Source organism: Neophocaena asiaeorientalis, unplaced genomic scaffold (genome assembly GCF_003031525.2).
Source record: "Neophocaena asiaeorientalis asiaeorientalis breed wild unplaced genomic scaffold, Neophocaena_asiaeorientalis_V1.1 scaffold46, whole genome shotgun sequence".
Classification (NCBI taxonomy): Eukaryota; Metazoa; Chordata; class Mammalia; order Artiodactyla; family Phocoenidae; genus Neophocaena; species Neophocaena asiaeorientalis.
The window spans coordinates 4,801,774-4,814,386 of NW_020175393.1; the positions used below are offsets into that span (position 1 = coordinate 4,801,774).

At 43.0% G+C, this 12,613-nt stretch overlaps 1 protein-coding gene across 3 annotated transcripts in view; it reads left to right on the forward strand.

The window, feature by feature from the left end:
* Positions 1–9,805, forward strand: part of RNF8 (ring finger protein 8) — a 36,294-nt gene extending 26,489 nt beyond the window's left edge. The window contains exons 6-9 of one of the 3 annotated variants that reach the window (XR_003006032.1): positions 957–1,064; positions 3,283–3,487; positions 8,979–9,243; positions 9,503–9,805. Coding sequence is in view for 2 of the 3 variants with exons in the window: in XM_024765854.1 (XP_024621622.1) it covers positions 957–1,064; positions 3,283–3,487; positions 8,979–8,995 (330 nt within the window). In the remaining variant the exon portion in view is untranslated. The other 2 variants (XM_024765854.1, XM_024765855.1) reach the window with 2 other exon arrangements.
* Positions 9,806–12,613: the final 2,808 nt, after the last annotated feature.

The window sequence follows — 12,613 nt, forward strand, 5'->3', positions numbered from 1 at the left end:
GGCCCCCAGAAGTGAAAAAAAAAAAAAAAAAAAAAAAGAAGAGAGAGAGCACACCTAGATCCTCCTTAAAAAGTGTGTCTACAAGCAGTCTGACCGGTTGGGGAAAGCACAGGGAAATTGCACTGCAGGAGTGGGAAGTGACAAGCATCACAGAGTGTGGGGCCTGAAGGTACTTCAAGAGGCCATCTCTCCAGCCTCCTGTCTCTAGGGAACATAGGTATTATCCTTATTTTATAGGAGAGGCAGCTGCAAAGAACGGAATGGACCTTACACACTAATTCAAGCTTCCTACCTTTATGGGCTGTTCCTCATTTCTTTCTTATCCAGTGAGTTCTTGGTTGCTTGGGATGATTTTGTTTCACCTCTGAACTGCAGTTTGCTATAGGATACTAATGCCTCATTCTGGTCTTGGGTGGTTGGTGGAGTGGGTATGCTACCTTCAGTTTTTATCATTTGGTTAATTTTTGGGAAGGAAACAGAACCTGCAATGCGAATACATACTAAAAAAGTCGAGAGAGGGAAAAAATGGAAGATAGTGTCCTATATTAGAAAGCAGTTCTGAGAAACATTAACCCTTGCGGAAAGAGTTTTATTCTCGTGTTGCTGTGCCAGGGTGAATTTTTAATTTAGATTCCTTCTGAATCCTATTGCAGACTATTTTTTTTTTTCTTTTTTGCGGTACGCGGGCCGCCCACTGTTGTGGCCCCTCCCGTTTCGGAGCACAGGCTCCGGATGCACAGGCTCAGCGGCCATGGCTCACGGGCCCAGCCACTTCACGGCATGTGGGATCCTCCCGGACCGGGACACGAACCCGCGTCCCCTGCATCGGCGGGCGGACTCTCAACCACTGAGTCACCAGGGAGGCCCCTATTGCAGACTATTAACCCTGCTTCCTGTACTGTTTTGCATTCTCGTTGGTTCTCCCGAATGACAGGTGGGGTTGTGTGTTTTTGCAGGAAGAGAAGGCGAAGGTGCAAGCACAGAAGGAGGAAGTTCTTAGCCATGTGAATGACGTGCTAGAGAATGAGCTCCAGTGTATTATTTGTTCAGAATACTTCATTGAGGTAATTATGAATGGTGGCTCATGCCTTCTCACTCTCCCAGCCCTGAATGGAGCCTAGGCTACACAGACTGCTTCTGCTGTAGGGAAACATTCTGAAGAATGTTTTTCCTCCAGGAACTTACTGTAGCTATTTGACTTCAAAGTGACTGCTAGAGATGGTCACTTCTCATTTGTTTTTGTAGTCTTCTTTACCTCCACTGTCTTTTTTTCTTATTTCATTTGTTCTTGAGTATCTGTTTGGCAGAATCAGTGTTTTGGGCTCTAATAAAGCCTTTATCTCTTTGGTGTTGGGGAGAAAACACTTTGGTTTCAAAGAACCACCTGAGAGCTGCCCCACCCTCCCACAGGTCAGAATGTCCTGTGCTTTCTACTTTTCTGACAACTATGTCCTGTTGGATTTTGTGCCTAGTGTTGAACTCCTTACAGGTTTTTTACCTCCCGGGAACCACTTGATTCTGGCACAATCCAGAATTAGATGGCATTAGAAATTTGAAGTATCAGAATAAAGCTGCTCAATAAAACTCTTCTTTCTTTGCTCTGAATGGGCACAGTGCTGAGAGTAGGTGTGCAGTGCTGCCTTTGAACAGGGGGGTAAATGCCACTGATGTGTGGTTGCTGGGAATTCAGTGGCCAAGTGGAACACATTTCAGGAACTCTGAGGCTCCTTATGAAAATGAAACATCTCTCCTAGGTTACCATCTGTTATCCTGTCTTTTTTTTTTTTTTTTTTTTTTTGCCACACCGCGCGGCTTGTGAGATCTTATTTCCTTAACCAGGGATTGAACCTGTGCCCTCAGCAGTGAAAGCACAGAGTTCTAACCACTGGACCACCAGGGAATTCCCTGTTATCCTGTCTTGTTTTTGCACAGGATCTCCTTTTTTTTTTATACTTTTTATGGCCACACTGTGTAGCATGTGGGATCTTAGTTCCCCAGCTAGGGATGGAACCCACACCCCCTGCATTGGAAGCGTGGAGTCTTAACCACTGGACTGCCAGGGAAGTCCTGCACAGTCCTCTTTTATTTTCACACATTCTGCTATCTGTGTCCAGTTCATCTTACACTACAGGTGTTAAACTCAATTTGTTAAATGACAGTGCTTTTCAGACTCCTTTAAAAAGAAAATGCATACACACACTGCTTCCTTTTTTCTGGTGGACTTTAGGGAGATTGGGTCTATTAGCCTCCTGAAAAATCTCTCCTGGGTAGACCTGTTTCTTTTGCTCTGGATCTACTTTGACTTCGGGTCATAATTTCCCCCATAGTTTCTAGTCATTTGATTCCTACTTTGGAGAAACTCAGTTTGTGCTCTTTTGACGTGGCTTACAGACCCTAATAGAAGAAGACAAGGAAAGGGTGGTTGGAATGGGTGATGAGTTAGCCAACCCAGAGCATCTGCACGACATGTAAGAGACAAATAACTTGACTTTGTTTGGTTTACAGCATGTGCCTGACCTTTTCTGCGGGTCACCTCTTAAAATCAGTGTTGGGAAGAGGTTTCATTTTAATCAGACAGGTTTTTAGTCCCGTTTATGAGAATTTATCTCATTCGTTATCGAGAAGGTCTCCTAGTTGGCTTTCTGGTCTCAACTTGGCATTTGAAAAATACATGATTTCTGTGTTATTTTCCACTGCTATCCTAAAAACAGGAAGGAAGACTTTTGAGCCTCATGAAAGTTGTATCTTAGGAGATGTACATAAACAAGAGTAATGAGGAGAATGGTTTATGTTTTGGGGAGTGAAAAGTGTCCTGGCAGAAAGCTGACCATTGGAGTTACTCATAGGAGCCCCTCACATACAGGCTTCCTTCTGCTTTCTCTCTTCTCACAGGCTTACTTACTTAAGGCACTATCAGTTGAACCCATTACATTTTTTCCCAGCCTAAGTTCTCTTTTACATATACTTTTTTAGCTGCTTTTGAGTAAAGATGATGCCTCCTACCATTCTGTATACTGAGTATTCACTGTGTGTTCCCCTTCATATATTAAAATTGAGGTGCTAATTCACCATTAGGACATAAATTTGTTTTCATGAGAGAATTAGTGATGTATTTATACCAAACATTCACACGCTTACTAGTCCTACTTACGTCCAGTGACATTTGTTTGCAGGGTAGCTAACCCATGTTGGCAGTGTGATCTGAGTTGGTTCTGAGATCTCAACCGCTCTGGGGAAGTAAGCATCACAGTTCTGATCTGTATGTTCACATTCCCATTATAGGCTGTCACCTTGAACTGTGCACATAGTTTCTGCTCCTACTGTATCAGTGAGTGGATGAAGCGGAAGATAGAATGCCCCATTTGTCGGAAGGACATCAAGTCGAAAACCCACTCCCTGGTTCTAGACAATTGCATTAATAAGATGGTAGATAATCTGAGCTCGGAAGTGCAAGAACGACGAATTGTCCTCATCAGGGAACGAAAAGGTGAGTGGGTATGAACAAGAGGTAAGTCCCCTCAACAAAGGACTTACAAACGTAGGCAGAGTTTTTGGATAGGGAAGAGTAAGATAAATGATTCTTGAGCTAAGGAAGAGGTGGAAGAAATTGGGAAAAGTAAAGGGAGTTAAAGATAATGAACATGTAAGAAAGAGTTGAGGTAGAATTAACTTATTTGACCAGCAGGGAATGGGGATGCTTAGGTGTATGTGTCTTGGTTTTGGGGATAAAAAAGGATGTGATTAGAAAAACACATGGTCACACAGCTTGCTCTGCTGGTCACTAGATGGTGCTGTTGTTCAAGACAGTTTAGTTGCTGTCCGGGTGTTGCAGAAATCTTGGGTTGGGTATACAATAAATTATAAACAGGATGTGGTACAAACAGGTTTCCCAGCCAGAGAGAGTTTAAATAAAGAGATTAGGGAAGGGGTGGGTGAGTTTCCTCAAGGAACCATACTTCCATAGTGAATATCTGCTAATTTAAACAAGTGATCTCATCATACTTGGGGCCTGCTGTGTTGAAGGTTGCAGAGCCACTCTGCTTGAGACTTGAATGTCCTGGTGGCAAAAGAATGTGTCCTGGGGCAAAGCACAAGGAAGCCAATGGATCGGAAGGATTGGTTATTGGGCAGAGATGAGAGTAAAGAGGAGCAGAGTGGATCTGATTATCATGTTCAGTCCCTTTAGAAATCTAGTACGGTACTACCCTCTGGGAAAGCTCAGAGCCAAAGTGCTGTGAAGTCAATTGGTTGCACATAAAGGCCAATCAGAGGAGAAGAACCAAAAGCTCACTGCCCTTCCAGTTGCTTTCCACCACCTGGCCATCGGGAACCCATGTTCATGTGTGTCTTTGGATATTCCCTTCTCTAAGTACAGAGAAGCTGGAGGCTTAAAAGCCACACTGCTAAGAACAGGATCTTCTATCACTCTCTTTCTCCTAGCCCTATCAACAGATGTCAGCCTCTTTGAGTAGGGCCAGAAATCTGATGCTGATTTGCAAGCAGGTATGGTATGGAATGGGCCCTCTGTTGGTCAGCCATTGTGAGGGCAGCAAGCCTGTCACAGGCCAGGTGTTGAGCCTGTTATGCCCAAGGAAGACATTCTGAGGGTGGGGCGGTCCTCAGGCAGTTCTTTGAAACCAGGGTGTTTTCTACTTTTCTGACAACTATGTACTATTGGACTTTGTGCCCAATTTTGAGTCCCCATAGGTTTTTTTACCTCCCAGGAGCCACTTGAATCTGGCAGAATTCATTGCTCTTCCTCTCCACCTCCCATCACTCCATAAGCATTTATAGGAACACTACACTATGCACTGGGATAAAGAGATAAACAGGGTATTGTCTCAGCTCTCATAGTCTACGGAGGAGACAGAAAAACAAGTAGGTAATGTGACAAGTTCCATAATAGGGTGCTGGAAAATTGCAGAGGAGAGGACAGTCAATTCGGCCTGGACAGGTGGAGGTATGGGAGCAAGCTTCACAGAAGAAGTGCCATTTGAACTGAGTCCTAAAGGTTCCCTAGGGACATAGCTTTCCAAGCAGAGGAATTAGCATAAGCACAGAGGCATGAGAAGCAGTGACCTGTTCTAGCAGTGCCCCCCTTGGTGGCCCAAACAAGACATGTCTACACAGTGCCAGAGGAGCATGAGGACAGCCAAGGCTTAGGAAGTGTCTACTGAGGTGTTGTGAATGCCTTCTGTTTTCTTCTCTCTTTCCTTTCTGAGAGGAACACTGACCTGGGAGCCCAGATTTGACCAAGGTCAGCCTTTGAGCTTAAGTTTGCTGGGTCTCTGTGTGGGTGGGTACACCCATGTACTTTCTCTTTGTTTTTTGGGGGTTATTCTTGTTTTTATTTTTTTCTTTGAAGTATAATTGATTTACAGTGTTGTATTAGCTTTAGATGTACTACATAGTAACTTGGTATTTTTATGCATTATAGAATGATCACCATAATAAGTCTAGTTACCATCTGTCACCATACAAAGTGATTACAATATTACTGACTGTATTCCCTATGCTATACATTACATCCCCGTGACTTAATTTATTTTGTAAGTGGAAGTTTGTAAGTGGAAGTTAACTCACTTCCCCTGTTTCACACATTCCCCCATCCCTCTCCCTTCTGGCAACCACCATATTGTTCTTTGTATTTATGAGTCTATTTCTGTTTTGCTATGTTTGCTCATTTGTTTTGTTTTTTAGATTCCAGACTTAAGTGAAATCATATGGTATTTGTCTTTCTCTGCCTGACTTCTTTCACTTAGCATAATACACTCGAGGTCCATCCATGTGTTGCAAATGGGAAGGTCTCATTCTTTTTTATAGCTGAGAAATAGTCCCTTGTATATATATACCACATTTTCTTTATTCATTCATCTATCGATGGGCACCTAAGTTGCTTCCATATCTTAGCTATTGCCAGAAATGCTGCAGTGAACATTGGGCATGGATTTATCTTTTTGAGTTAATGTTTTCATTTTCTTTGGTTAAATACCCAGAAGTGGAATTGTTGGGTTGGGTTGTGTGGTAGCTCTATTTTTAATTTTCTGAGGAACCTCCATACTGTTCTCCATAGTGGTTGTACCAGTTTACATTCTCACCAACAGTGCAGGAGAGTTCCCTTTTCTCCACACACCGATATGTACTTTCTTCACCCAGCCCACTGTCCAGGTTTTTTCTCAAAAGTCCGAGCATGGTAGATGCATGCAGCCACTGGAAAAGGAAAGAAGAACCCTGTGTCCTAAATTCGTCTCTGACTCTCCTCACACAGAGTTAATACCACAGAGTAGATAGTATCAGACCCCTCTTTTCTCTGCAGAGGCTAAATCTGGTGCCTTGCTGCCTTTTTAGTAACACTAGGAGCCAACACAGTAAACCGAATCGGCCTCCCTGTCCCACTCACTGGCTGAGAGCAGTTCTGGCACCAGCCTCGGTTTCTGCATTTATCGCAGCGAGTGCAGCTTTGAGGTTTTCTCTAGAGACAGACAGAAGGTTCTGAGGCCCGATTTAGGAAAATGTGCCAGAGCCATCAGCAGCTTCATTGGGCTGCAGTGTGGAGTTTAGAGAAAATTCTCAGTTCAAATACCAACCTTCTTTGCCAATTGAAAGCTGGTTTAATCCCCAGCGCATGGGAATTTTTAAAGGACCAAATGTAGGATCTGGGAACTAGAATTGGCAAGCCTGTAATTGTCACAGTTCTGACACTGGCAGGGCCATTTTCCTCCTGGGCAGCGGTTGCTCTGATCCTGAGTTCAGAGAGAAGGACCTGCCCGTCTGTGGCAGCACAGGTCTCTGATTGCACCGAGAGCAGCCCCACTCCAGGCCTCCTCGGCTGGTTGTTGTCTTCAAGGCCCATATCCGCACCGGAGGAGTAATGCCTCATGACTGATTAGCCATAGATCCTTTGTAAAGTCTGGGAGGCCAGATTATCCAGAGGAGAGGAGGAGGAGGAGGAGGAGAGTGTTAGGATGCCAGATCCTGTGTTTGGAGAAAGGGTGCCCTGGAGCTGGGGCAGGTAACGAATGTTGAGTAAGTGCTTGTCGCATGAGTAATTGTGGCTTGCTGGGATATTGACGTGAGATTTTCCTGAAGAGAAGACATTTTGTGACATCCGCTATGGAGGATCTCCCTCTGGAGCTGGGGAGGTGCTGGAGCAGAGTCTTCTGTCAACTGCTCCCCCATTCCCATTTGTTCTGTTCACATTAAGTGTTGGTTGGTTGACAAGAGTGTTAACATTCTCACTTTAAGCTTTTCCTAGCAGTTTCTTTGGGTTGTGCTCAGAAAAGAAAAAAGCAAATGATCTAGAAATAAAATCTAGTTGGTCCTTTAGAACAGTGATTTTCAGTACAGGGGCTTTTTCAAACTGTACTTCCCAGCTCCCTTGATACTATAATATTGAGCCGAGGCTACTGGTGGGAGTGTGCCTTGGCCTTCAGGGGTGCTGAGGTGGGGAGAAAGGTTTATGAACCATAGCTTTCCTGAATCTGAGACAGAGGTCCCTCCAGAGGTTGGTGGTCTCTGGGAAGATTGGCCCAGGTAAGATCACATGGCCTGTGGCTCTTGCCAGCTTCCTGTAGGCTAGGAGGAGCGTGATCCAGACACAGGACAGGAGAAACTCACAGTCTCTGAAGAGGGTATCTGCCTGCCCACCTGGAAGGCTTTCCCTGGTGTTACCCATCATCACTTGTTGAAAGACAGAGCCTTGTAAAGGACTATATGGGGAATGGCAGCAGTAACAGTGTCTGCCAAGTTGACCTCATCCATAGAGGATACTTGTTAGCAAGTACTTTTAATCTACCCAGTATTGCCTCAAGAATCCAGGGTGTCATGTGCATGAAGTCAGCATGGCTGCCTGGCATAGGACAGTGTTTAAGAGAAAGTGGCACTCAGCAAGATTGGCATGGGTTGGGGTGTCCACTTGCATGCACTCAAGTAGTTTATAACACTGGATTCTCTAAAAATTTTGACTTAAAAATTCATGCTTTGCAAAATTACCATAGGGTCAAAGATTAGACTTATTAATAGAAGCTTTTTTTCTTATTCCTCCATCACCACATCCCATTTTTGCCCCACCCTTTTTCCTTCCCTTCTCTTCTTTTGTCACTTACTATCCTTCCTTGCCTTATCCCTTGATGTGTGTCTCCCCCCAAAACTCTTATTGTTCCTTTGTATATAAATTTAATAACACTTTCAATCTGCCTACCAAAGGATTCAAGACCTTAACCTCAAGGAAGGTCTTGAGATTGCCCTTTGTGTAAGCCAAGATCCCTGCTTCTCTGGGATCAAGGAAGCACAGCTATTGGAAAATACTAGAGGCCAGTGAATAGCCCCTCGCACCCCCCCTCTCTCTGGACAGAGGAAAAACTTGCACCTCTCCCTGCCTGTTGCTGTGTATGTAATTCCTTCTTTCCTCCAACAGATATTAATTGAAGGCCAGCTTTGTGCCAGACACTCTTCTAGGTATGAAGAATAGAAGGAGAAGTGAAAATCTAAAAAGTTAGATGTGATTTGTGCTATGGAGAAAAATTAAGCAAGAAAGGGTCAGGAGTGATGAGAGCGTTGGCAGTTTTTGATAGAGTAGTTAAGGTAGTCACTGAAGAAGGTGGTATTTGAGTAAAGCTCAGTAGGCAGTGGCCATGCTGCCATCTGGGGAAAGGGTGTCCTAGGCAGAGGGGATAGGAGGAACAGCAAGGAGGTGGTGTGGCTGGAGTGGAGTGAACGATGGGACGGGGAATAGAAAGTGAGGTCAGGAGGTTGGGCAGGGGGCACATTGTATAGGGGTTTATAGACCTTTGGAAGGACTTCGACTTTTACTCTGGTGAAGTGAGGAGTGGGCTTTGAGCAGAGTGATTTGATCTGCCGTCTATTTTCTTGGTTCACCATGGCTGCTGTGTGGGGAAAAGACTGAGGGTGGCAGCAGGGAGGCCAGGGGAGGGAAATGCAGGCTCCTCCTTTATCTCTCTGTTTTTTTCTCTCCAAAGCAAAGAGACTGTCCTGAAGACTGTGCTCCAAGGACATTTGAAAAACTGCCAGGCAGTGGGAACTTGGGATGGTCTGGAGGATTCTCTATGGACAGGTGTGGGGCCACTCTGAGACAGAGCATGGGATAGAGCCACGTGGGACAGAGACTGAGTTTGGAAGTCCTCCGTCACGACCCTCCATGTTGGCCATCCCTGCTGCCACCATTGTCTGAAGCACCGACTGCTTCAGAGTACTTAAGAGACTCGGCTTCACTACACTGAACAGGTTATGTATTTCTGTTGTGCTTTTTAAATTTGTTGTTGTTGTTGTTGTTGTTTTGGTACCTCAGAAGCATCTCTGTTGATATATGTTTTGGGCAGGTTGGGTGTATCCCTATGGCTGCCCCTGAAGGCGAAGGCAGCCTCTCTTTGAGAGGATGGCATACCTCTTCTTTGTGAAAACAATGTCATTTCCTGGAAATAAAATGTAAAACCTATCAGTTGCTCAGCTGGGCTTTGGTATATTTATCTTCCTTCCCTTCCAGCTCCCAGACAGTCTCACAAGTAAACACTGGCAGCTCATAAATTGCAACCAAGAAAGTGACTCTATCCGATGATAGACTCAAGTGCATGTCAGCCTAAGAAGCCAAGGCCAAGATCATGGCCGTAGCAGATGGGCTCTGTTAAGCCCCCAACTGGTATGTCTCCTTTTCATTCCAGAGATGAGTCACTGCTACCTGGTTTGGGGATGGAGTGAATTCCCTTCTTTCAGCTGGGGTTCTGAAGTGGTTTCCAAATCTATTTTACCCAATGTCAGCAAACATGGGCAATGATTTTATGAGAACTTGATATGCTTTTTTAAAAAAATTAAAAATGATTTCTCTTTTGCTGCTTTCTCATTTTAAACAAAGAAAACTAGTTTGATGTTTGGGAAATAGGAGCTTAGGAAAATCTGTGGTATCCTTGGTTACCAGTGATGAGAATGAAGGAAAACACAGGAAGTTGAAGAGTAGTTATTTAAAATGAGGAGCTCTAGTAGGAAACTGGTTGTGCTTTATGTCATTCAATGATTTGCTTCCAGATGGAAAGGTATTTTCTTCTCCCTTTTTACTGCCTACCTAGAGAACAGTTCTCTGTAGTTCTTTATTTATACCCCATGTGTTTCATAGGGATGGTAGGTTTTTCCTTTGTTGAATCCTGTGTATATTGGGATTCTGGCGTCCCTAGTCTTCATTTTCATCTTTCTCAATGGGATTACTGATTGAAATACTGGTGTAGTCAAGGAAGAAGTTAAGTTAAACATAGAAAATAATACTTTAAAAATAGCCATTATAAGCAAATCAAAAAATTCTGGAGAAACAGAGAAAAGAAGGAAAAGATTATTACATCTTGATGTAACAGTCTCCTGTTTCCCCTATACATATGTTTTGTTTATAGGTTGCATGGGATATATAAATTTTTAGAAGAGTACAGATATACTTTTTTTTTTTTAAAGAAAGGAAAGGTGCTTTAATAAGAAAAGTCGGCAATCTAGGGAGATGGTGGACTCGTGTCCAGAGACCAACTCCAAAGATTCTGCTCAGCCATGACAGTTTGTTTGTTTTTTAATTTTTTAATTGAAGTACAGTTGATTTACAATGTCATTAATTTCTGCTATACAGCAAAGTGATTCAGTTATACATATATATATTCTTTTTTTAAATAAATTTTTAAAAAATAAATTTATTTATTTATTTTTGGCCGTGTTGGGTCTTGGTTGCAGTGCACGGACTTTCTCTAGTTACGGTGTGCAGGCTTCTCATTGTCATGGCTTCTCTTGTTGCGGAGCATGAGCTCTAGGTGCACAGGCTTCAGTAGTTGTGGCACGCGGGCTCAGTAGTGGCTTGCAGGCTCTAGAGCTCAGGCTCAGAAGTTGTTGTGCACGAACTTAGTTGCTCCGCAACATGTGGGATCTTCCCGGGCCAGGGCTCGAACCTGTGTCCCCTGCATTGGCAAGCGGATTCTTAAACACTGCTCCACCAGGAGAGCCCATATATATTATTTTTTTAATATTCTTTTCCGTTATGGTTTATCATAGGATATTGAATATAGTTCTCTGTGCTATACAGTAGGACGTTGTTTTTTATCCATTCTGTATATGATAGCTAACATCTGCTAACCCCAACCTCGCACTCCATCCCTCTCCCAACCCTTTCCCCCTTGGCAACCACAACTCTGTTCTCCATGTCCGTAAGTCTGTTTCTCTTTCGTAGATAAGTTCATTTATGTCATATTTTAGATTCCACAGATAAGTGATATCATATGGTATTTGTCTTTTTCTTACTGACTTCACTTAGTATGATAATCTCTAGTTGCATCCATGTTGCTGCAAATGGCATTATTTCATTCTTTTTTATGGCTGAATAGTATTCCACTGTATATATGTACCACATCTTCTCTATCCATTCATCTGTCAGTGGACATTTAGGTTGTTCCATGTCTTGGCTATTGTGAATAGTGCTGCTGTGAACATAAGGGTACATGTATCTTTTTGAGTTAGAGTTTTGTCTGGATATATGCCCAGGAGTGGGATTGCTAGATCATATGGTAATTCTATTTTTAGTTTTCTGAGGAACCTGCATACTGTTTTCCATAGTGGCTGCACCAACTTATGTTCCCACCAACATTGTATAAGGCTTCCCTTTTCTCCACAGCCTCTCCAGCATCTGTTATTTGTAGTGTTTTTAATGATGGCCATCTGACCAGTGTGAGGTGGTACCTCACTGTAGTTTTGATTTGCATTTCTCTAATAACTAGCAGCGTTGAGCATCTTTTCACATACCTGTTGGCCATTTCTATTTCTTCTTTGGAGAAATGTCTAGGTCTTCTGCCCATTTTTCGATTGGGTTTTTGTTTTGGTTGTTGTTGGATTATATGAGCTGTTTGTATATTTTGGAAATTAAGCCCTTGTCGGTTGCATCATTTGCATATATTTTCCCCCAGTCTGTTTCGTTTTGTGTATGGTTTCCTTTGCTGTGCAAAAGCTTGTAAGTTTGATTAGGTCCCATTTGTTTATTTTTGTTTTTATTTCTATTGCTTTGGGAGACTGACCTAAGAAAACGTTGGTATGATTTATGTCAGAGAATGTTTTGCATATGATCTCTTCTAGGTGTTTTATGGTGTTATATGTTAAGTCTTTAAGCCATTTTGAGTTTATTTTTGTGTATAGTGAGAGGATGTGTTCTAATTTCATCAGTTTACATGTGACTGTCCAACTTTCCCAACACCACTTGCTGAAGAGACTGTCTTTTTCCCATTGTATATTCTCGCCTCCTTTGTCTGTAGGTGTGTAGCTTTATTTCTGGGGTCTCTATTCTGTTCCACTGAGCCTCATATGTCTGTTTTTGTGCCAGTACCACGCTGTTTTGATTACTGTAACTTTGTAGTATTGTCTGAAGTCTGGGCAGGTTATGCCTCCCGCTTTGTTCTTCTTCTTCAGGATTGCTTTGACAATTTTGGGCTTTTATGGTTTCATATAAATTTTAGGATTATTTGCTCTAGTTCTGTGGAAAATGGCATGGATAATTTGATAGGGATTGCATTAAATCTGTAGATTGCTTTGGGCAGTATGGCCATTTTAACAATATTAATTCTTTCAATCCAAGAGCATGGGATAT